Consider the following 26613-nt stretch of genomic DNA (forward strand, 5'->3'; position numbering starts at 1 on the left):
CACAATCGAATCGATTAAAGAAAACCCAAAAATTCCCACTCGAAATCGAAATCGCCTATCTCCGCCCGTTTTCTTGTTCGAAGCAAATAAAATGCAGTGTTCTAGTCTCCCCGCATATATAGAGCAATGAAGCGGGAATTAGTTTCCTACGACAAATATAATTACAGCTCGGATTTATTAGGTATACGTATTTAGTATCAAGATAAAAAGATAAAGGTTAATTTTATTTATTTATATCGGAACAAACATATATTATTTTATTCTCGAAAAAAAAACAAATAAAATAATCGATATTTAAATCCGATATCTTTTATTTATAAAAACAAAGCCTATGTTTTTAAAAACGAAAAATCTTTAATGATTTATAAGGTGATTTATATCAAGTTTTACTTTTAAAATTTTGACATATGGTGATGATATAATTTATCTCCAAATTATCATAAGAAGATCTTATCTTTGTATTTCAAATGTTTCACATTAACTTTTGCTAGAAATTTTGATTAGAATTAAAAAACTCAAATACAATTGTAGATAAGAAAAACACAAAAACTTACTCTAAAATTACTAAAAAAAAATAAAAATAACTAATATAAAAATATTTACTATTCATATTAATTTTTTCCTGAAAAAAATGCCGATTTATCTTTAATACCATACTTTAAATAAATAATAATTAATGTATAACATAACTATACTTTCAAAAATATAGATAGATTGGATGTTCAAAATTTGAAAATATGTGAGAATAAGAACATGAGTTTACTTCTGTTCTTAGATAATAGAGATTATAATTGCTTTAATCATTCTAAATCAATTGACAAAAATATTCTTTTAATTCAATAAAAAATCATGATAGAAATCTACGTTAAACTAAATAGATTTTTTTTGTCAATTGACATGTAATAATTGTTCTAAATAATTATGTACTAATTGATTCAAGCCCAAAAAATTATTAGAAAAAATTGGCTCTACAAGTATTTGTCACTGTTCAACCCTAAGAATTATTATTATGGTCTGATTCATCTATGCACTGCTACTAGAATATAGAGGTGATTTCAACATGTTCAAGAGGTTGATTTTTGTCGTATAAGATTATTCATGGTACACACGTAGCATTTGTTCTAAATATCACTTATTTTTTGTGTTCCTGTTGATGATTGTATCTAATTTATTCTATCACATCTCATGCACATGTAAACGCCACAACATAACGAACTCTTTATCAACTAACAATACTTCGTATTTGCTCTTATTTTATGAAAATGGCAAAACCGATTTTTTATAAGAGTGCATTTTATGTCATTATAAACTCATTTAAGTGTTCATTTTCTATATAGAAGAAATATCAAAACATGTTTTCAGAAGTCCTCAATAAGCTCATCCATTTAAAAATTTAGCGGTGGTAATATTTTTATTAAATATTGTATATTTGTTCCCGGAATCATGAAATACAAAACCTAAAGTGCCTCTTAAAACAAAATATAAACCGTACCGTTATCATAGCACAATTTTAGTACAAGGAAATGAATCCCTCTCTGTATTCTTAGGTAAATGAAAATGTTCTTGTGTTGGAAATCAATTTAAAATAGGAAAGGTTCAAAGTATATTCTAAGGGTTGTTTGTTGAGTGGATTAAACAATGATAAATTAATATCAACACTTATCCAATATTTGGTTAAAATTTTAAGATGTTTTAATAATCATTTTGATCCGATTTAAGATCCAATTTTTTAGATAACTATTGATTATTAATCTAACAATCAAGTGAGATACACTATCAAAACTTAATAAATTACATTTTTCTCCTCTTATTTCTTAGAGTGTTAAGTTATTTATTGAATAAGAGTGAGTCTATGTGAGACCGTCTCACGGATCTTAATCTGTGAGACGGGTCAACCCTACTCATATTCACAATAAAATAATACTCTTAGCATAAAAAGTAATACTTTTTCATGGATGACCCAAATAGAGATCCGTCTCAAAAATACGACCCATGAGCCGTCTCACACAAGTTTTGCCTTGAATAAAAATTTATTTTAAATGTTGTACGTTAGATGTCGATCCTGATATTTAATATATATCATTATTATTTAATTTTTTTAAACTTTAAAAAATATAAAGATATATTTTTATTTTGAAAAAATAATTTATTTGTATATATTTTAATAAAATAATAAAAACTAAATTTAATGTTGGTTATGCTTATCAATAATATTTTTATTTTTATTATATTTAATTTTATGATTTTTATTACACATTTAATTCAAAGATTATTATATCGTACATTATTAACATTATATTATATTATCTAATATTATGTATTGCTTTGAGCACAACAAATAAGTAAACTTAACAAGGGTATAATATTAAATTTATTAATACGCAAAAACTTGTGTGAGACGTCTCACGGGTCGTATTTGTGAGACGGATCTCTTATTTGGGTTACCCATGAAAAAGTATTACTTTTTATGCTAAGTATTACTTTTTATTGTGAATATGGGTAGAGTGCCCGTTCTCACGGATTATGATCCGTGGGACGGTCTCACATGAGACTCACTCAATATTTAAAGCTAATCAATTTCAAAATGTAAACCAAACAATCTTAATAGTATCACATAATGTTTGATTATCTAGCATAATTAATCATTTATTTATCTCATCACTTGTACCAAACACACCCTAATAGAATAAATAAACATGAAATGAAATAATATTTTAAAGATTCGTCTTGTCTTATTAACCAGTTGAAATCGACTACTGTGTTAGATCTATTGTCCCTACTAATGCACTAGCACATTATAATCGGTTGGGAGAATTCAGAATCGATTGGGCAATATCTTTGTTAGATGACTTCCGAAGAAGTTTTTTTGTTTGAAAACCTCTTTCTCCAAATCCACTAAGATTGGACGTTGATGCAGGATTTGATGTATCCTGGAACCAGTTCGACGTTGGTGCAGTAGTTGGTGATCCACAGGGTGTTTTAGACTGTTCAAACAGTAATTCAACCGGGTCAAGATGATATTTAAGTTCTAGAAGTTCAACCACTTATTGATTCGGCGGATTTCCTATGACAACAGAATCTTTAGGCCCCAAAATTCACAAGCACCTAAACTGACTAGAAAAATTTCACCAGGCTACTCCAAATCTCCAGAAACTATACCAAAAGCAATCATGCCAATGTTCTAGCTATACACATATATGGAACAAAAATAATACCAGAAAACAGCAAAAATCAACGAAGATTGTTTTGCGCAACCGCTTGGCACAGTTCATCCTCGTAGAATAGGGCTCTATTAGAAGCCAAGGATTTGCAGACAGGTTTCGGCAAAAAGGATGGCACCAAACATTTTGAAGAAAATGGGGATTCTTGGAAGAGAACAGCTGCAATTTGGCGCATCTCAGTGCATTTTAGACGAGAAGGGGGACGAGGGCCATGCTTAGGTGCCTTGGGTGAGTGAGGACTGCCAATCCACACTCCTTTTCCACCTCCCTTGCTGCAAATGGTTCCAATATGTTTCAACATTTTTTGTTTGTAGTAGACTTCTTAAGTACAAACAGCATATTGGAACCATTTGGTTTGAGTGGTTGTAGATTCAATTTCTTGATTTTGGTTTGATCGTACGCTTCTAATGCAGGTGGGTTATCACGATTCAAGGGGTTTGGTGGTTTCACCCACCCCATAATTATAATGTGTTTTTTCCTTAACATTGATTTGTTCTCCCGTGGTTTTTATTGTTTTAGGGTTTAGGTTTTTGCTATGTCCCGCAAATTGGGGGTTTTCAGCATATTTGGGGATTTAGAACATTTAAAGAAATTATAATTTTAGGCTATGTTTGGACCTTGGGTGACAGAGAATGTGAAGAAAACCATCATTCATACTGAGAACCCCAAGGATGCAGTTTTCATTTTCTTTGTGATTGTGTGGTGTAGGATTTTGGATGTGAATTTTGTGCTGTATAGGTTTTTGGAGTTGATTAAAGGTGATTTTTCAATCACCTTATGATTATTTTTTTCAGAAACGTCTCACGCAGCGACTACCGAATTTTAGAGGGATGTTGATCTTTAGTAGTACTTTCTCTCGAATTATTCTTTATGCTAATGAAGGAGCTGTCCCTGCTATGCAGTTGGTACCATATTGGGAGCAATGACTGGAGCGCTTATTGGCCAAGAGACAGAAAGTGGATTTGTTAGAGGGGCTTCGGTTGGTGCCATATCCGGTGCTGTTTACTCCATCGAAGTCTTTGAATCATCACTTCTTTTGTGGCAGTCCGATGAATCTGGGATACAGTGTCTCCTGTATTTGGTAAGTCTTATCTATTGAATGGATTAATAATCTTGAGTCAATACTATTCAATTGCAGACGTGATAATTCTGGATTCAATCTTCGAGCATTTATAGCATGTTTAGTAATCTGATTGAGTTTGGAGCTAATAATCTGACTGTACAGATTGATGTGCATAGTGAGCCTTCTACGTGGCAGACTTGTCCGCGAGATGTATTGGTCCAGCTATGCTAAGTGCCGTGCAAAGTCAGGTATTATGCTGCTCGATTGCTTTTCTTTGAAATAGGGATGACAGTATTTTTACTTTTTTGACTTACGAAATTTTCTTCGTTAATCAGATGGGAGCTGTAGAAACAACATTTGAAGACGTTCCCGACATTTTTGACACTGGCGGGGCAAATGGTTTGTTAGTAGACACAGTTGAAAAGTTCCCAAAGATAAGGGTTGCAAGAGACGACATTGTTGATTACTTCCGGAGAGGGAGTCTCTTGTTCTGTTTGCCTTCAGGTACTGTTCTAATTTCTTTCCCTTTTTATCTGTCTCTGTTAGATCAAACTACATCAGTGCACCTGACTTTTGGCCTATATAGTGACATTTATGAATTTGCGTAATTTCTATGACAAAGCAATTACAGCCATACGACACATCCTCATCTCCACTCGTTGTGGGTATTCATTTATATCCACCTAATTTCAGAAGAGGCCATTGTAATTATTCAAGTGTTGGCCAAAGTTTGAGCTCTTTGTATATAGACTTCTTTTATCGACAAGTTGAACTGATTTAGAAGAATCTGTCCCATGCTTTTAAATATACGCAGGACTTTCAGCTAGGGGAGACCGTGCGAAGTTTACCTCATTGTCACCACTTGTTTCATCTACCTTGCATCGACTCTGGCCGGTGAGACACGGTTCTTGCCCGTTGTGTAGAAGAGTAATTTTGATGCTCTTTTTGTACGGGAGGAAGAAACACCAGCTTGATGATATCCTCTTACTCGTATACGGCCTCTCTATTTGTTCAATAAATCCGTAGTTTTAGATTGGCTAGGTGCAGCTCTATGTATGTAGTTTCTGAGCAACATCTTTCGTGTTCGGTCCTCTGCGCTTGATCACGATTTTGTAAAGAAATTTTGAGGCTGTGGTTTGTATTCCCTCACAGATCCTACGTACACACAATGTTTGTTTGCTATTAGTATTTTCTTTATCATCACTAGTTGTGTTGTTACATGGCATTGTCTCGTATCCATCTTGTATGACGTGGATAATTTGACTATTCCTATAAATCATCGTAAATTATGCAAATAGTACAGGCGCATAATATATTTTCATTCTTATTCATTTATAAATATTGTTCCATAGTTTATTTATCAATAAAGTTCAATTTTTCTTGCTTGATTTTCACTTCATTCACAACCATGCTTTGCACTTTCTAACCATTTTAATTTTAACGCTCATCTGGTGTAACTCTTTATTCTTGTTTTTTTTTTAAAAAAAAAAATCTATTAAGTGTAAGTATTTTAATTTATAACATCGGATTTCAGATTATCTTTTATGACAATCGAAATCACCTGTTTACCATGTAATGAAAAAAATCTCTCACGGTCCAATGGCTAACAAGAAAGTGAGCAATCAAACTACCATTTCAATTCAATCATATGAAAATTTGAGAATTCTAAAATTGGCTACAAGTCCGTGAGAAAGCCTAGTATTTTTTAAAGAACTTTCCTAAGCTAAAGAGATAAAATGAAAGTACTTTTTTATGATATATCAATGAGAATGGAGAGTCCTCCTCCCAATCCATACATACATGATCGATAGAATACTGCGTAAGTAGGACAGTCAACTTTATACTGTTTACTTTTTGGATTTGAAAAAGAATGCATTATCATTCATTTTGCAATAATTTCTTTAAAAAAAGTATATTCATCTTATTAGCGGTTCTTTTTCTTCTTTTTTTTTTTCAAGGAATCGAAAATAAAAATTAGGAGAAAATTATCTCAACTACATTTTCTGAACCAAAACAAATTAAGGCTCGGCTGAGCAAATATTTTTAGTATTTTACAAATAAAAATAAAAGCATGTGTTTGGATAAATTTTTTGTGAAATATTTTTAAAAAGGTGTTCTACAAAGAACAATTGAGAGTTTTTTTTTTATATTTTTAGAAATAAAGGTAACGATAAAAATCGAAACATACTACTTTTTAATTATAAAACGATTTTAAAATTATGTCCAAATGCATATTTGTTCTTAAAACAACTTCAAATCTTTATGGTATCGAGACGTTGAAATTATTTTACTTTTCACAAAATATTGCATAGTTACGCAATTACTTCTGTATGAAGGTCCAAAATACATGTCATTGATAAGACCAAAACTAATTCAATCTTTTCAAAAAAAATAATAATAATAATTCAATCTTTACAAAAAAAATTCGGTATTGTTAGCAATTTATTTGAAGTTATACTAAAGTAAAATTTTAAATATTTAGTCGATCAAAACTCAAAATGTAACAAGTTAATAGATCGAAAGTTATTTTTTCCCTACAAAAAAAATGACCGATTTCAAACTTTAAAATCTTTCTTGATTCTAAATTTCAGTTCCATACCTGAAATATGAACTAAGAACCACCGTGAAATCCAAAACAAACGTGTTTAGCAAGGGCAATATAGGTATTTCGCGAGAGATACACGACAAAAGACCCAAACAATTCATCCATGCACGATGATAGAAGAACATGCTACCCACTCAACTCATTCCCCTCTCTACTCTTGAATAGTCCCAACATTTAACAATTCTTAAATCTCAAAGCCGACAGCCAAAATGGGTTTCATTACAGGAAACGGAAAAAACCTCTATCTCGAATCGTCGTGAAAAAACTTTTCCAACGATCATCATCCGATCACGAAAGCGATTCTAGTATTGTGATTGTGCACAACAACAACAAAAGGAAGATTCAGCAATGAAATAAGCAACATCTTGTATGAAGAGACTATGGGTACAGATTTCTTGTCAAGAGAAGATATGGTTGTCTTACTTATTCGCGCGGCAAACATATATATATAGAGAGAATTTTGTTAGAAAAGACGAAAATGATCTTGTAAGTTGGCTTGAATTGAAATTTGATTATTTTATGAGTCAAAATTTGTTCTTAATGTAATAACTTGTCTTCCTTTGTATCTCATAACATAGTATTGAATATTATCCATACGTTTGAAAACATGGCAGCACTCAGGCGAAAAAATGATTCCAAATACGGACAATGACAAATTATTTTAGTAATTCCTACTTTTAATAAACAGATAATCAAAATCTATTTTGGTCAGACTTATTGGACAAACATGCCCTAAACCATATATTACTTATGATAACATAATGCATGTTTGCATATATTTATACAGGCTAGAAAGGCATTCAGAAAAGTCTGGTGAAGTTGCAAGCCCTCGTTCGAGGGGTTATCGTCCGAAGACAAGCACGCTTAGCCTTGCAATGCATGCACGCACGCACGCACTTGCCCAGTGCACCTCACTGTTCACGCTCGAAAGCTTCTGTTAACGACTAGTCGAATATAGCCTAAATGGGAGCAATTCATGGTATTTTTCGATTTCAAGAAAATTCAATGTTAAGTGTTGTACAATTATTCCAAGGAAATGGGAATCATGCTGGCTGCGGATCAACTTTTGAAAACTAGATAGATATCGAGCACGTAATTAAACAAGAATAAATGTTATAAAATATTTTGAAATATATTTGTACAGATGGATTTATTTATATATTTCGAGCATGTTTTAGTTTGATATTGAGCTTGAATAATGTTGGAGCTTGTTTTAGTTTGATATTTCGGAGTATATATCACCAAATAAATCATTTACTCTTGCTAATATACTATCCTCCAAAAATTAGATTTACTAGTGTTGATCCATTATATATATAATTTCAAAAATATCATACTCGGCTCAAAACCAAAACGTACGTAGTAAACTAATTTTGAGTATGATTCAAACTATTTTCACCGTAACAATTTATATTATAACAAAAAATATATTATTTAATGCTCGTGGCCACATTAATCGCTATGTGGGTTAGATGAAATATTTTCTTTAGTCTTACTTTATAGATTTTCAAATATATTTTATTGAAAATATCTATAATTTTCGCAGTGATAAAGATGCAATTAGTAAAAATAAATTACATAAAAACCAAACAGAAAATATTCATATCCAATATTTCAATATAATATAAGATGTTTCTGGGGAAAAAAAATAAAAAAAAAGAGAGGCAATAGACTCTGGACAATCACGAATCCAACTAAATTACCAACGACTATAAGAAATAAGTGGAAGTAAACCAATATCTTCCGACGGTGGCTAAAATATAGCTAGAAATTGTGTTAGCTTTTTATCATGTATATGCAGATTAGAAATATTGAGAGATTGAGGACTTGATCCTGTAGAATACAGGATAGTTGGCATTATCCATTTTCTCCAGTAACCCTTCCTACTCACCTATTCTACCTGCAAGAGTAAGAAAAAAAAATCGCCTAGATGAGTTAGAGACCACCACAAACTCTGAAAAGCAGCCTAAAATATAGAGTTGTTGTGTGTTCAAAGTCCCCACCTATGATAATAGTATCGCTAGAAACTACGTGTTTGTCTTTTCATCATGTATATGCAGACTAGAAATATTGAGAGAATGAGGACTTGATCCGGTAGGAAACATGATGGTTGGAATTATCCATTTTCTCCAGTTACCCTTCCTCCTCACCTTTCCTCCCTGCAAGAGTAAGAAAAAAATCGCCTAGATAAGTTAGAAAGCACCGATGCTCTATCTAAAGTGCATGTTGTGGGATGAAATGTCTACAAAATACCCAAAGGATATATAGATATATAGAACAAGACGGATGAGAAAGCTGAAAAGGGGATATTAACAGATTTTGCTCATAAGTTAATCTAATTTTTGGAGGATAGTATATAATGGATAAATACTAGTAAATCTAATTTTTGGAGGATAGTATATTAGCAAGAGTATATGATTTATTTGGGTGATATATTGTCCGAAATATCAAACTAAAACATGCTCCCACATTATTCTTATACTCAAAAATATCAAACTAAAACATGCTCGAAATATATAAATAAATCCATCTGTATAAATATTTCAAAATATTTTATAACATTTTATTCTTGTTTAATTATGTGCTCGATATCTATCTAGTTTTCAAAAGTTGATCCGCAAGCCAGCATGATTCCCATTTCCTTGGCATAATTGTACAACACTTAACATTGAATTATCTAGAAATCGAAAAATACCATGGATTGCCCCAATTTAGGCTATCTTCGATTAGTTTCAATTTGAGTAAAAAAATAAAAAACATATAATACATAAATTACATTTGAATTAATACAAAAATTAAATAAATTCAAAATTGAATTAAATGAATTGATATATCAATGCAACCATAATTAAAGTGATCATTTATTACAAGTCAACACATATAATTATTTTGATATCCCTGCACACCTACCGTACACACTTTTGTGAGCACCGACGAAGGTGTCACTCATCTATTGGATGTGATGAAATATAGAAAAATTACACATCGAATGGATGAGTGACACCTCATCGGTGCTCACAGAGGTGTGCACAGTAGGTGTGCAGGATATCAAAATGATATATATTATATATATATAACATTGTAATCATTTGTGTTTAAAATTTATTTATACAGTTTGTAATAAAATTAAATATATCATAGTAACACAAATCATATCACAAATTAAATTGATTGATATAATCAATGTAAAAATTTTTAATTTAGTTTATATTTTCAATAAAGTTTAGTTTCAATTTGAATAAAAAATATATAATATATAAATTATATTTGAATTAATATAAAAATGAATTAAATTCAAATTTGAACTAAATGAATTGATATAATCAATACAAACAATAATTGAAATTATCATTTATTGTAGTACATATATTTCAATATTAATGATATATCTTTTCTTTTTTAGAAATAACATTTTGACGGAAAATTAATATTTTTGGCAAATATTAGAGTACTTGGTAAAAGGACATCGTAAAATGCCACAATTGTATTTTAAAAAACCACTAAAGAACCAGTTGTTTCCTCGTTCAATGATTTTACTTCTTAACCTATATTGCTCATTAAAGAAATTGAGGACTTGATCATGTAGAATACAAGAAGGTTGGCATTATCCATTTTCTCCAATTACCCTTCCTCCTCACCTTTTCCTCCCTGCAAGAGTAAGAAAAAAAAAATCGCCTAGATGAGTTAGAAACCACCAATACTCTATCTAAAGTGCATGTCGTGGGATGAAATGTCTACAAAATACCCAAAGGATAACAAGTCTATAGATATATAGAACAAGTCGCATGAGAAAGCTGAAAAGGGGATATTAACAGATTTTTGCTCATAAGTTAATCGCATATTCACTTGTTTTTTCAGTAAAATTTTGGACTACACTACTAGTAAAAGATTTACTATAAGAAAAGTGGTATTGCGAAGATCAAATATGCGATACATTTCACCTGTATTTCCACCACATTCGAAGCTCGCAAAGCATCCAATATAAGTTGGACATTGTCTGTCAGCTCCCTAATCTGAAAATTGAGAATGTATAATATTAGTATTCATAGTTAAGTCTCATCGTAATAGGTGGCAAATCATTTAAAAAGTTTGATATGATCAGCCATAAAATATCCAGCTGCCTCTGTGACTATGATAAGAGGTTAAATGGCAGCACTAACAGTCGATTTGGTGTTTCAAATCATGGCAGGCAAGATTTTCAGCCAGAGATGATTTTGATCCGATCAGGCATCTCCAAATTCCACTCCAAAGACAACTTACATGAATAACTAACCCGTCCAAGCTACTTCATTTCTCAAATAGTATCATTGTTACCTAATGAAACCAACTAAAAAGAGTGTACCATGATTCTAATGTGCATTCTTGGTCATACAAATTTACCATTTCCATATCAATATAAATCTTCTGATAAACTCAAGCGTATTACAGTTAGATATCAATTGTCATTTTATTTCATCCAAGAATATCTAACAAAACCGAAACATTTCAAAATTCTTAACCTATATTGCTCACTAAATTCCAATTAAAGAATCAAGCTTTTGATATTTTCAACTTTCTGATCTAGAGCCTCAAAATTTCTCTTCTATGTACCAACAATCAAAAAAGAATCGCAAGTTTAAGTTAGATAAAATGGATAAAGAAATAAGCATAAGCAGGAAATTTTTCATTAATTTGACCGACTTACTTTCTTAAAGTTTGCTATTAAGTTTATGGGAACCCATCCATCCACATCCATTTTCTGGCGCAAATATGTGTCCTTCACCAAATTATCATCACTGCAAGATACATGTGAAAATCCAAGCGTTGATACCATGCGCAAATAGACAGCAATGAGCGGATGAATCATTTAGTATGCATAACAAAAATAACATACCAAAAATAATAATCTATCTGTTTCACAATTTTGGAAGGCAAGTGAGGATCAGGTATGGGAGACGACATTGGTGCATATGGAAACATAGGCATGTGCCCGGGTGAACCTGGGTGGGGTCCAAGAGCAAAATACGTAAAAGATGAAGCATCTGCAAATTGAAACAAAATATAATTAGCACGCAAGATAATCTACAGAAGCAAGTATCTCAAAGCAGCAAACCTCACCATTGTAGAACACTGGGGGACCATAGGGCCGCGCACCCACAGGGGGAGGTGGAGGAATAAAAGGAGCACTTGAAACTGGACCACGTATGAAGGGCCGAGAGGCGACACTCTGCTGGGGTGCAAGGTTTACTCTGCTGCCAAAAGATTGATGGTTATAGCTCCAATCATCAATCCAACGTTCCTGGTATCGTTTGCTACCATGGCCATGATTAGAAGAACCATTCCCTTGAAGTTGCGGTCCACTGTTGTTCCTTCTAAAAGGACCACGCGGATGGTGTGGCTCATGCCCACTGTGAGATCCTCCTCTCTGTCCAACATCCCAACGTGTGTTGTCCCTAGGAGATACCCCCGAAGAGATGCTGGACTTCACTGGCTTAAAAGGAGACGCTTCAACCACAGAACTGTGTGAATTTGGTGCTTGAGAAAAGCTGCCGTTGGCTGTTATGTTTCTGTGACTTGTCCTGTCACCACCTAGCTCCGGAGAACACTGGCGGATAGGAGATTCATGGTTCGAAGCTGAATTTGTTGCTACTTCCTGTGAAGACCAAGAGTCAACTGACGTCCCCTATTATTCACAAAAAGAAAATTTCGTAAGGAAAGCAGTCTAACTTGTACGAAAACTTGATCATCGAGTTCATAATAGCACTAGAAGCATATATAATAAACCCAAGCAACTAAGAACATCAGATAAATTGAACAGGTAGATTAAAAGGGCCAAAATATAGAGAACAACAATGACAGAAATAATAAACCTGTGACAGAATGATTGGTTCGTGAGAGAGTTCTTCAAGAGAATCAGTCGAACTCGAGAAGCCTTCGTGGAAGCACGAGCTGATTTGGAGAAATCAGGCCAAGATGCTGTCCCCATCAAAGCACCAACCTGCGGAGCAACACCATTAGCAGGATTGTTCCAAACACACTTCTTGGTTACACCAACATTCTCACTTCCCTCAGCCTGACCATCCTCGGCCAAGAAACTAGCAGGTGGTGCGATTAATTGGTTTAGGAAAATTTCAGAAGGCAAAACGTGCTTCTGATCAGAGATACTCGAACATGAACAAGGCGACGCGAGCCGTGAATGGCGATCAATAACAGAATTTACAGATTGAACAGAGGCGGAGGAGTCAGAAGCAGTAGCCATTGCAGAAAACAAAAAAAATAGGTCAGGCAACTGAACATCAAACCCACCAACACAATCGAATCGATTAAAGAAAACCCAAAAATTCCCACTCGAAATCGAAATCGCCTATCTCCGCCCGTTTTCTTGTTCGGAAGCAAATAAAAGTGCAGTGTTCTAGTCTCCCCGCATATATATAGAGCAATGAAGCGGGGAATTAGTTTCCTACGACAAATATAATTACAGCTCGGATTTAATTAGGATATACGTATTAGTATCAAGATAAAAAGATAAAGGTTAATTTTATTTATTTATATATCGGAACAAATAATATTTTATATCTCGAAAAAAAAAACAAAGAAGTAAAATAATCGATATTTAAAATCCGATATCTTTTATTTATAAAAACAAAGCCTATGTTTTTAAAATCGAAAAATCTTTAATGATTTATAAGGTGATTTATATCAAGTTTTACTTTTAAAATTTTGACATATGGTGATGATATAATTTATCTCCAAATTATCATTAAGAAGATCTTATCTTTGTATTTCAAATTGTTTCACATTAACTTTTTGCTAGAAAATTTTGATAGAATTAAATAAAACTCAAATACAAGATTAGATAAGAAAAACAAAAACTTACTCTAAAATTACTAAAAAAATAAATAATCTAAATAAGAATAAAATATTTACTATTGTCATATTAATTTTTACCTAAAAAAATAGCCGATTTATCTTTAATACCATACTTTAAATAAATAATAATTAATGTATAACATAACTATACTTTCAAAAATATAGATAAGGATTGGATGTTCAAAATTTGAAAATATGGTGAGAATAAGAACATGAGTGTTACTTCTGTCTTAGATAATATAGAGATTATAATTTGCTTTAATCATTCTAAATCAATTGACAAAAATATTCTTTTAATTAAATAAAAATCATGATAGAAATCTACGTTAAACTAAATAGATTTTTTTTGTCAATTGACATGTAATAATTGTTCTAAATAATTTATGTACTAATTGATTCAAGCCCAAAAAATTATTAGAAAAAATTGGCTCTACAAGTATTTGTCACTAGTTCAACCCTAAGAATTATTATTATGGTCTGATTCATCTATGCACTGCTATCTAGAATATAGAGGTGATTTCAACATGTTCAAGAGTTGATTTTTGTCGTATAAGATTATTCATGGTACACACGTAGCATTTTGTTCTAAATATCACTTATTTTTTTTGTGTTCCTGTTGATGATTGTATCTAATATTATTCCTATCACATCTCATGCACATGTAAACGCACAAACATAACGAACTCTTATATCAACTAACAAATACTTCGTATTTGCTCTTATTTTATGAAAATGGCAAAACCGATTTTTTATAAGAGTTGCATTTTATGTCATTATAAACTCATTTAAGTGTTCAATTTTCTATATAAGAAGAAATATCAAAGACATGTTTTCAGAAGTCCTCAATAAGCTCATCCATTTAAAAATTTAGCGGTGGTAATATTTTTATTAAATATTGTATATTTGTCCCGGAATCATGAAATACAAAACCTAAAGTGCCTCTTAAAACAAAATATAAACCGTACCGTTATCATAGCACAATTTTAGTACAAGGAAATGAATCCCTCTCTCTTATTCTTAGGTAAATGAAAATGTTCTTTGTTTATGGAAAATCAATTTAAAATAGGAAAGGTTCAAAGTATATTCTAAGGGTGTGTTTGGTTGAGTGGATTAAACAATGATAGATTAATAGTCAAACACTTATCCAATATTTGGTTAAAATTTTAAGATGTTTTAATAATCATTTTGATCCGATTTAAGATCCAATTTTTTAGATAACTATTTGATTATTAATCTAACAAATCAAGTGAGATACACTATCAAAACTTAATAAATTACATTTTTCTCCTCTTATTTCTTAGAGTGTTAAGTTATTTATTGAATAAAGAGTGAGTCTTATGTGAGACCGTCTCACGGATCTTAATTCTGTGAGACGGGTCAACCCTACTCATATTCACAATAAAAGTAATACTCTTAGCATAAAAAATAATACTTTTTCATGGATGACCCAAATAGAGATCCGTCTCAAAAAATACGACCCATGAGACCGTCTCACACCAAGTTTTTGCCTTGAATAAAAAATTTATTTTAGAATGTTGTACGTTAGATGTCGATCCTGATATTTAATATATATCATTATTATTTAATTTGATTTAAACTTTAAAAATATAAAGATATATTTTTATTTTGAAAAAAATAATTTATTTGTATATATTTTAATAAAATAATAAAAACTAAATTTTAATGTTGGTTATGCTTATCAATAATATTTTTATTTTTATTATATTTAATTTATGATATTTACACATATTAATTCAAAGATTATTAATATCGTCATTATTAACATTATTATTATTATTATCTAATATTATGTATTGCTTTGAGCACAACAAATAAGTAAACTTAACAAGGGGTTATAATATTAAATTTATTAATACGCAAAAACTTGTGTGAGACGGTCTCACGGGTCGTATTTGTGAGAGGATCTCTTATTGGGTTACCCATGAAAAGTATTACTTTTTATGCTAAGAGTATTACTTTTTTATTGTGAATATGGGTAGAGTTGAACCGTCTCACAGGATTATGATCCGTGGGACGGTCTCACATGAGACCTTCACTCAATATTTAAAAGCTAATCACATATTCAAATGTTGAACCAAACAATCTTAATAGTATCCCATAATGTTTGATTATCTCTAGCATAATTAATCATTTTATTATCTCATCACTTGTACCAAACACACCCTAATAGAATATAAGAAACATGAAATGAAATAACTATTTTAAAGATTCGTTTGTCTTATTAACCAGTTGAAATCGACTACTGTGTTAGATCTATTGTCCTACTTAATGCACTAGCACATTATAATCGGTTGGGAGAATTCAGAATCGATTGGGCAATATCTTTGTTAGATGACTTGCCGAAGAAGTTTTTTTGTTTGAAAACCTCTTTCTCCAAATCCACTTAAGATTGGACGTTGATGCAGGATTTGATGTCTCCTGGAACCAGTTCGCCGTTAGGTGCAGTAGTGTGGTGATCCACAGGGTGTTTTAGACTGTTCAAACAGTAATTCAACGGTCAAGATGATATTTAAGTTCTAGAAGTTCAACCACTTATTGATTCGGCGGATTTCCTATGATAACAGAATCTTTAGGCCCCAAAATTCACAAGCACCTAAACTGACTAGAAAAATTGCACCAGGCGGCCTACTCCAAATCTCCAGAAACTATACCAAAAGCAATCCATGCCAATGTTCTAGCTATACACATATATGGAACAAAAATAATACCAGAAAACAGCAAAAATCAACGAAGATTGTTTTGCGCAACCGCTTGGCACAGTTCATCCTCGTAGAATAGGGCTCTATTAGAAGCCAAGGATTTGCAGACAGGTTTTCGGCAAAAAGGATGGCACCAAAACATTTTGAAGAAAAATGGGGATCTTGGAAGAGAACAGCTGCAATTTGGCGCATCTCAGTGCATTTTAGACGAGAAGGGGGACGGAGGGCCATGCTTAGGTGCCTTGGGTGAGTGAGGACTGCCATCCACACTCCTTTTCCACCTCCTTGCTGCAAATGGTTCCAATATGTTTCAAAATTTTTTGTTTGTAGTAGACTTCTTAAGTACAAACAGCATATTGGAACCATTTGGTTTGAGTGGTTGTAGATTCAATTTCTTGATTTTGGTTTTGATCGTACGCTTCTAATGCAGGTGGGTTATCCACGATTCAAGGGGTTTGGTGGTTTCACCCACCCCATAATTATAATGTGTTTTTTCCTTAACATTGATTTGTTCCTCCGTGGTTTTTATTGTTTTAGGGTTTAGGTTTTGCTATGTCCCGCCAAATTGGGGTTTTCAGCATATTTGGGGATTTAGAACATTTAAAGAAATTATAATTTTAGGCTATGTTTGACCTTGGGTGACAGAGAATGTGAAGAAAAACCATCATTCATACTGAGAACCCCAAGGATGCAGTTTTCATTTTCTTTTGTGATTGTGTGGTGTAGGATTTGGATGTGATTTTGTACTGTATAGGTTTTGGAGTTGAATTAAAGGTCAGATTTTTCAATCACCTTATGATTATTTTTTCAGAAACGTCTCACGCAGCGACTACCGAATGTTAGAGGATGTTGATCTTTAGTAGTACTTTCTCTCGAATTATTCTTATGCTAATGAAGAGCTGTCCCCTGCTATGCAGTTGGTACCATATTGGGAGCAATGACTGGAGCGCCTTATTGGCCAAGAGACAGAAAGTGGATTGTTAGAGGGGCTTCGGTTGGTGCCATATCGGTGCTGTTTACTCCATCGAAGTCTTTGAATCATCACTTCTTTTGTGGCAGTCCGATGAATCTGGGGATACCGTGTCTCCTGTATTTGGTAAGTCTTATCTATTGAATGGATTAATAATCTTGAGTCAATACTATTCAATTGCAGACGTGATAATCTGGCAAGTTCAATCTTCGAGATTTATAGCATGTTTAGTAATCTGATTGAGTTTGGAGCTATAATCTGACTGTACAGATTGCTTGATAGTGAGCCTTCTAAGTGGCAGACTTGTCCGCGAGCGTATTGGTCCAGCTATGCTAAGTGCCGTGCAAAGTCAGGTATTATGCTGCTCGATTGCTTTTCTTTGAAATAGGGATGACAGTATTTTTACTTTTTTGACTTACGAAATTTTCTTCGTTAATCAGATGGGAGCTGTAGAAACAACATTTGAAGACGTTCCCGACATTTTTGACACTGGCGGGGCAAATGGTTTGTTAGTAGACACAGTTGAAAAGTTCCCAAAGATAAGGGTTGCAAGAGACGACATTGTTGATACTTCCGGAGAGGGAGTCTCTTGTTCTGTTTGCCTTCAGGTACTGTTCTAATTTCTTTCCCTTTTTATCTGTCTCTTGTTAGATAAACTACATCAGTGCACCTTGACTTTTGGCCTATATAGTGACATTTATGAAATTTGCGTAATTTCTATGACAAAGCAATTACGCATACGACACATCCTACATCTACACTCGTTGTGGGTATTCATTTATATCCACCTAATTTCAGAAGAGGCCATTGTAATTATTCAAGTGTTGGCCAAAGTTTGAGCTCTTTGTATATAGACTTCTTTTATCGACAAGTTGAACTGATTTAGAAGAATCTGTCCCATGCTTTTAAATATACGCAGGACTTTCAGCTAGGGGACCGTGCGAAGTTTACCTCATTGTCACCACTTGTTTCATCTACCTTGCATCGACTCTTGGCTGGTGAGACACGGTTCTTGCCCGTTGTGTAGAAGAGTATTTTGATGCTCTTTTTGTACGGCGAGAAACACCAGCTTGATGATATCCTCTTACTCGTATACGGCCTCTCTATTTGTTCAATAAATCCGTAGTTTTAGATTGGCTAGGTGCAGCTCTATGTATGTAGTTTCTGAGCAACATCTTTCGTGTTCGGTCTCTGCGCTTGATCACGATTTTGTAAAGAAAATTTTGAGGTGTGGTTTGTATTCCCTCACAGATCCTACGTACACACATGTTTGTTTGCTATTAGTATTTTCTTTATCATCACTAGTTGTGTGTTACATGGCATTGTATCGTATCCATCTTGTATGACGTGGATAATTTGACTATTCCTATAAATCATCGTAAATTATGCAAATTAGTACAGGCGCATAATATATTTTCATTCTTATTCATTTAAATATTGTTCCATAGTTTATTTATCAATAAAGTTCAATTTTTCTTGCTTGATTTTCACTTCATTCACAACCATGCTTTGCACTTTCTAACCATTTTAATTTTAACGCTCATCTGGTGTAACTCTTTTCTTGTTTTTTTTTAAAAAAAAAATCTATTAAGTGTAAGTATTTTAATTTATAACATCGGATTTCAGATTATCTTTTATGACAATCGAAATCACCTGTTTACCATGTAATGAAAAAAATCTCTCACAGTCCAATGGCTAACAAGAAAGTGAGCAATCAAACTACCATTTCAATTCAATCATATGAAAAATTGAGAATTCTAAAATTGGCTACAAGTCCGTGAGAAAGCTAGTTTTTTTAAAGAACTTTCCTAAGCTAAAGAGATAAAATGAAAGTACTTTTTTATGATATATCAATGAGAATGGAGAGTCCTCCTCCCAATCCATACATACATGATCGATAGAATACTGCGTAAGTAGGACAGTCAACTTTATACTGTTTACTTTTTGGATTTGAAAAAGAATGCATTATCATTCATTTTGCAATAATTTCTTTAAAAAAAGTATATTCATTATTAGCGGTTCTTTTTTTTTTTTTTTTTCAAGGAATCGAAAATAAAAATTAGGAGAAAATTATCTCAACTACATTTTCTGAACCAAAACAAATTAAGGCTCGGCTGAGCAAATATTTTTAGTATTTTACAAATAAAAAATAAAAGCATGTGTTTGGATAAATTTTTTGTGAAATATTTTTAAAAAGGTGTTCTACAAAGAACAATTGAGAGTTTTTTTTTTATATTTTTAGAAATAAAGGTAACGATAAAAATCGAAACATACTACTTTTTAATTATAAAACGATTTTAAATATATGTCCAAATGCATATTTGTTCTTAAAACAACTTCAAATCTTTATGGTATCGAGACGTTGAAATTATTTTTACTTTTCACAAAATATTGCATAGTTACGCAATTACTTCTGTATGAAGGTCCAAAATACATGTCATTGATAAGACCAAAACTAATTCAATCTTTTCAAAAAAAATAATAATAATAATTCAATCTTTACAAAAAAAATTCGGTATTGTTAGCAATTTATTTGAAGTTATACTAAAGTAAAATTTTAAATATTTAGTCGATCAAAACTCAAAATGTAACAAGTTAATAGATCGAAAAGTTTATTTTTTCCCTACAAAAAAAATGACCGATTTCAAACTTTAAAATCTTTCTTGATTCAAATTTCAGTTCCATACCTGAAATATGAACTAAGAACCACCGTGAAATCCAAAACAAACGTGTTTAGCAAGGGCAATATAGGTATTTCGCGAGAGATACACGACAAAAGACCCAAACAATTCATCCATGCACGATGATAGAAGAACATGCTACCCACTCAACTCATTCCCCTCTCTACTCTTGAATAGTCCCAACATTTAACAATTCTTAAATCTCAAAGCCGACAGCCAAAATGGGTTTCATTACAGGAAACGGAAAAAACCTCTATCTCGAATCGTCGTGAAAAAACTTTTCCAACGATCATCATCCGATCACGAAAGCGATTCTAGTATTGTGATTGTGCACAACAACAACAAAAGGAAGATTCAGCAATGAAATAAGCAACATCTTGTATGAAGAGACTATGGGTACAGATTTCTTGTCAAGAGAAGATATGGTTGTCTTACTTATTCGCGCGCACACATATATATATAGAGAGAATTTTGTTAGAAAAGACGAAAATGATCTTGTAAGTTGGCTTGAATTGAAATTTGATTATTTTATGAGTCAAAATTTGTTCTTAATGTAATAACTTGTCTTCCTTTGTATCTCATAACATAGTATTGAATATTATCCATACGTTTGAAAACATGGCAGCACTCAGGCGAAAAAATGATTCCAAATACGGACAATGACAAATTATTTTAGTAATTCCTACTTTTAATAAACAGATAATCAAAATCTATTTTGGTCAGACTTATTGGACAAACATGCCCTAAACCATATATTACTTATGATAACATAATGCATGTTTGCATATATTTATACAGGCTAGAAAGGCATTCAGAAAAGTCTGGTGAAGTTGCAAGCCCTCGTTCGAGGGGTTATCGTCCGAAGACAAGCACGCTTAGCCTTGCAATGCATGCACGCACGCACGCACTTGCCCAGTGCACCTCACTGTTCACGCTCGAAAGCTTCTGTTAAACGACTAGTCGAATATAGCCTAAATGGGAGCAATTCATGGTATTTTTCGATTTAGAAAATTCAATGTTAAGTGTTGTACAATTATTCCAAGGAAATGGGAATCATGCTGGCTGCGGATCAACTTTTGAAAACTAGATAGATATCGAGCACGTAATTAAACAAGAATAAATGTTATAAAATATTTTGAAATATATTTGTACAGATGGATTTATTTATATATTTCGAGCATGTTTTAGTTTGATATTGAGCTTGAATAATGTTGGAGCTTGTTTTAGTTTGATATTTCGGAGTATATATCACCAAATAAATCATTTACTCTTGCTATACTATCCTCCAAAAATTAGATTTACTAGTGTTGATCCATTATATATATAATTTCAAAAATATCATACTCGGCTCAAAACCAAAACGTACGTAGTAAACTAATTTTGAGTATGATTCAAACTATTTTCACCGTAACAATTTATATTATAAAAAAAATATTTATTTAATGCTCGTGGCCACACATTAATCGCTATGTGGGTTAGATGAAATATTTTCTTTAGTACTTTATAGATTTTCAAATATATTTTATTGAAAATATCTATAATTTTGCAGTGATAAAGATGCAATTAGTAAAAATAAATCACATAAAAACCAAACAGAAAATATTCATATCCAATATTTCAATATAATATAAGATGTTTCTGGGGAAAAAAAATAAAAAAAAGAGAGGCAATAGACTCTGGACAATCACGAATCCAACTAAATTACCAACGACTATAAGAAATAAGTGGAAGTAAACCAATATCTTCCGACGGTGGCTAAAATATAGCTAGAAATTGTGTTAGTCTTTTTATCATGTATATGCAGATTAGAAATATTGAGAGATTGAGGACTTGATCCTGTAGAATACAGGATAGTTGGCATTATCCATTTTCTCCAGTAACCCTTCCTACTCACCTATTCTACCTGCAAGAGTAAGAAAAAAAATCGCCTAGATGAGTTAGAGACCACCACAAACTCTGAAAAGCAGCCTAAAATATAGAGTTGTTGGTGTTCAAAGTCCCCACCTATGATAATAGTATCGCTAGAAACTACGTGTTTGTCTTTTCATCATTATATGCAGACTAGAAATATTGAGAGAATGAGGACTTGATCTGTAGGAAACATGATGGTTGGAATTATCCATTTTCTCCAGTTACCCTTCCTCCTCACCTTTCCTCCCTGCAAGAGTAAGAAAAAAATCGCCTAGATAAGTTAGAAAGCACCGATGCTCTATCTAAAGTGCATGTTGTGGGATGAAATGTCTACAAAATACCCAAAGGATATATAGATATATAGAACAAGTCGGATGAGAAAGCTGAAAAGGGGATATTAACAGATTTTGCTCATAAGTTAATCTAATTTTTGGAGGATAGTATATAATGGATAAATACTAGTAAATCTAATTTTTGGAGGATAGTATATTAGCAAGAGTATATGATTTATTTGGGTGATATATTCTCCGAAATATCAAACTAAAACATGCTCCCACATTATTCTTATACTCAAAAATATCAAACTAAAACATGCTCGAAATATATAATAAATCCATCTGTATAAATATATTTCAAAAATTTTATAACATTTTATTCTTGTTTAATTATGTGCTCGATATCTATCTAGTTTTCAAAAGTTGATCCGCAGCCAGCATGATTCCCATTTCCTTGGCATAATTGTACAACACTTAACATTGAATTATCTAGAAATCGAAAAATACCATGGATTGCCCCAATTTAGGCTATCTTCGATTAGTTTCAATTTGAGAAAAAAATAAAAAACATATAATACATAAATTACATTTGAATTAATACAAAAATTAAATAAATTCAAAATTGAATTAAATGAATTGATATAATCAATGCAAACAATAATTAAAGTGTCATTTATTACAGTACACACACATATAATTAATTTTGATATCTGCACACCTACCGTACACACTTTTGTGAGCACCGATGAGGTGTCACTCATCTATTGGATGTGATGAAATATAGAAAAATTACACATCGAATGGATGAGTGATATATATATATATAACATTGCAATCATTTGTGTTTAAAATTTATTTATACAGTTTGTAATAAAAATTAAATATATCATAGTAACACAAATCATATCACAAATTAAATTGATTGATATAATCAATGTAAAAAATTTTAATTTAGTTTATATTTTCAATAAAGTTTAGTTTCAATTTGAATAAAAAATAATAAAAATATATAATATAAATTATATTTTAATTAATATAAAATGAATTAAATTCAAATTTGAACTAAATGAATTGATATAATCAATACAAACAATAATTGAAATTATCATTTATTGTAGTACATATATTTCAATATTAATGATATATCTTTTCTTTTTTAGAAATAACATTTTGACGGGAAATTAATTTTTGGCAAAATATTAGAGTACTTGGTAAAAGGACATCGTAAAATGCACAATTGTATTTTAAAAAAACCACTAAAGAACCAGTTGTTTCCTCGTTCAATGATTTTACTTCTTAACCTATATTGCTCATTAAAGAAATTGAGGACTTGATCATGTAGAATACAAGAAGGTTGGCATTATCCATTTTCTCCAATTACCCTTCCTCCTCACCTTTTCTCCCTGCAAGAGTAAGAAAAAAAATCGCCTAGATGAGTTAGAAACCACCAATACTCTATCTAAAGTGCATGTCGTGGGATGAAATGTCTACAAAATACCCAAAGGATAACAAGTCTATAGATATATAGAACAAGTCGCATGAGAAAGCTGAAAAGGGGATATTACAGATTTTGCTCATAAGTTAATCGCATATTCACTTGTTTTTTCAGTAAAATTTTGGACTACACTACTAGTAAAAGATTTACTATAAGAAAAGTGGTATTGCGAGGATCAAATATGCGATACATTTCACCTGTATTTCCACCACATTCGAAGCTCGCAAAGCATCCAATATAAGTTGGACATTGTCTGTCAGCTCCCTAATCTGAAAAATTGAGAATGTATAATATTAGTATTCATAGTTAAGTCTCATCGTAATAGGTGGCAAATCATTTAAAAAGTTTGATATGATCAGCCATAAAATATCCAGCTGCCTCTGTGACTATGATAAGAGGTTAAATGGCAGCACTAACAGTCGATTTGGTGTTTCAAATCATGGCAGGCAAGATTTTCAGCCAGAGATGCTTTTGATCCGATCAGGCATCTCCAAATTCCACTCCAAAGACAACTTACATGAATAACTAACCCGTCCAAGCTACTTCATTCTCAAAATAGTATCATTGTTACCTAATGAAACCAACTAAAAAGAGTGTACCATGATTCTAATGTGCATTCTTGGTCATACAAATTTACCATTTCCATATCAATATAAATCTTCTGATAAACTCAAGCGTATTACAGTTAGATATCAATTGTCATTTTATTTCATCCAAGAATAATCTAACAAAACCGAAACATTTCAAAATTCTTAACCTATTGCTCACTAAATTCCAATTAAAGAATCAAGCTTTTGATATTTTCAACTTTCTGATCTAGAGCCTCAAAATTTCTCTTCTATGTACCAACAATCAAAAAGAATCGCAAGTTTAAGTTTAGATAAAATGGATAAAGAAATAAGCATAAGCAGGAAATTTTTCATTAATTTGACCGACTTACTTTCTTAAAGCTTGCTATTAAGTTTATGGGAACCCATCCATCCACATCCATTTTCTGGCGCAAATATGTGTCCTTCACCAAATTATCATCACTGCAAGATACATGTGAAAATCCAAGCGTTGATACCATGCGCAAATAGACAGCAATGAGCGGATGAATCATTTAGTATGCATAACAAAATAACATACCAAAAATAATAATCTATCTGTTTCACAATTTTGGAAGGCAAGTGAGGATCAGGTATGGGAGACGACATTGGTGCATATGGAAACATAGGCATGTGCCCGGGTGAACCTGGGTGGGGTCCAAGAGCAAAATACGTAAAAGATGAAGCATCTGCAAATTGAAACAAAATATAATTAGCACGCAAGATAATCTACAGAAGCAAGTATCTCAAAGCAGCAAACCTCACCATTGTAGAACACTGGGGGACCATAGGGCCGCGCACCCACAGGGGGAGGTGGAGGAATAAAAGGAGCACTTGAAACTGGACCACGTATGAAGGGCCGAGAGGCGACACTCTGCTGGGGTGCAAGGTTTACTCTGCTGCCAAAAGATTGATGGTTATAGCTCCAATCATCAATCCAACGTTCCTGGTATCGTTTGCTACCATGGCCATGATTAGAAGAACCATTCCCTTGAAGTTGCGGTCCACTGTTGTTCCTTCTAAAAGGACCACGCGGATGGTGTGGCTCATGCCCACTGTGAGATCCTCCTCTCTGTCCAACATCCCAACGTGTGTTGTCCCTAGGAGATACCCCCGAAGAGATGCTGGACTTCACTGGCTTAAAAGGAGACGCTTCAACCACAGAACTGTGTGAATTTGGTGCTTGAGAAAAGCTGCCGTTGGCTGTTATGTTTCTGTGACTTGTCCTGTCACCACCTAGCTCCGGAGAACACTGGCGGATAGGAGATTCATGGTTCGAAGCTGAATTTGTTGCTACTTCCTGTGAAGACCAAGAGTCAACTGACGTCCCCTATTATTCACAAAAAGAAAATTTCGTAAGGAAAGCAGTCTAACTTGTACGAAAACTTGATCATCGAGTTCATAATAGCACTAGAAGCATATATAATAAAACCCAAGCAACTAAGAACATCAGATAAATTGAACAGGTAGATTAAAAGGGCCAAAATATAGAGAACAACAATGACAGAAATAATAAACCTGTGACAGAATGATTGGTTCGTGAGAGAGTTCTTCAAGAGAATCAGTCGAACTCGAAGAAGCCTTCGTGGAAGCACGAGCTGATTTGGAGAAATCAGGCCAAGATGCTGTCCCCATCAAAGCACCAACCTGCGGAGCAACACCATTAGCAGGATTGTTCCAAACACACTTCTTGGTTACACCAACATTCTCACTTCCCTCAGCCTGACCATCCTCGGCCAAGAAACTAGCAGGTGGTGCGATTAATTGGTTTAGGAAAATTTCAGAAGGCAAAACGTGCTTCTGATCAGAGATACTCGAACATGAACAAGGCGACGCGAGCCGTGAATGGCGATCAATAACAGAATTTACAGATTGAACAGAGGCGGAGGAGTCAGAAGCAGTAGCCATTGCAGAAAACAAAAAAATAGGTCAGGCAACTGAACATCAAACCCACCAACACAATCGAATCGATTAAAGAAAACCCAAAAATTCCCACTCGAAATCGAAATCGCCTATCTCCGCCCGTTTTCTTGTTCGGAAGCAAATAAAAGTGCAGTGTTCTAGTCTCCCCGCATATATAAGAGCAATGAAGCGGGGAATTAGTTTCCTACGACAAATATAATTACAGCTCGGATTTAATTAGGATATACGTATTTAGTATCAAGATAAAAAGATAAAGGTTAATTTTATTTATTTATATATCGGAACAAATAATATTTTATATCTCGAAAAAAAA

At 32.8% G+C, this 26613-nt stretch overlaps 2 protein-coding genes and 1 pseudogene across 2 annotated transcripts; 1 reads left to right on the forward strand and 2 right to left on the reverse strand.

The window, feature by feature from the left end:
- Positions 1-3231: 3231 nt before the first annotated feature.
- On the reverse strand, positions 3232-3680 carry LOC142535327 (F-box protein At4g35930-like). Its single transcript, XM_075641748.1, has 2 exons — positions 3556-3680; positions 3232-3493 (listed from the first exon to the last, which is right to left on the reverse strand). Exons 1-2 carry the CDS (start codon positions 3678-3680, stop codon positions 3232-3234), a joined length of 387 nt encoding a protein of 128 aa, XP_075497863.1.
- Positions 3681-3828: 148 nt separating this feature from the next.
- LOC142535329 (NEP1-interacting protein-like 1) lies at positions 3829-5310 on the forward strand (annotated as a pseudogene).
- An 18319-nt stretch (positions 5311-23629) lies between these two features.
- LOC142535330 (la-related protein 1C-like) lies at positions 23630-26403 on the reverse strand. Its single transcript, XM_075641750.1, has 6 exons — positions 25896-26403; positions 25143-25707; positions 24919-25066; positions 24731-24821; positions 23988-24059; positions 23630-23698 (listed from the first exon to the last, which is right to left on the reverse strand). Exons 1-6 carry the CDS (start codon positions 26283-26285, stop codon positions 23630-23632), a joined length of 1335 nt encoding a protein of 444 aa, XP_075497865.1. The 5' UTR covers positions 26286-26403.
- Positions 26404-26613: the final 210 nt, after the last annotated feature.

Source organism: Primulina tabacum, unplaced genomic scaffold (assembly GCF_025594145.1).
Source record: "Primulina tabacum isolate GXHZ01 unplaced genomic scaffold, ASM2559414v2 Contig940, whole genome shotgun sequence".
Taxonomy (NCBI): domain Eukaryota; kingdom Viridiplantae; phylum Streptophyta; class Magnoliopsida; order Lamiales; family Gesneriaceae; genus Primulina; species Primulina tabacum.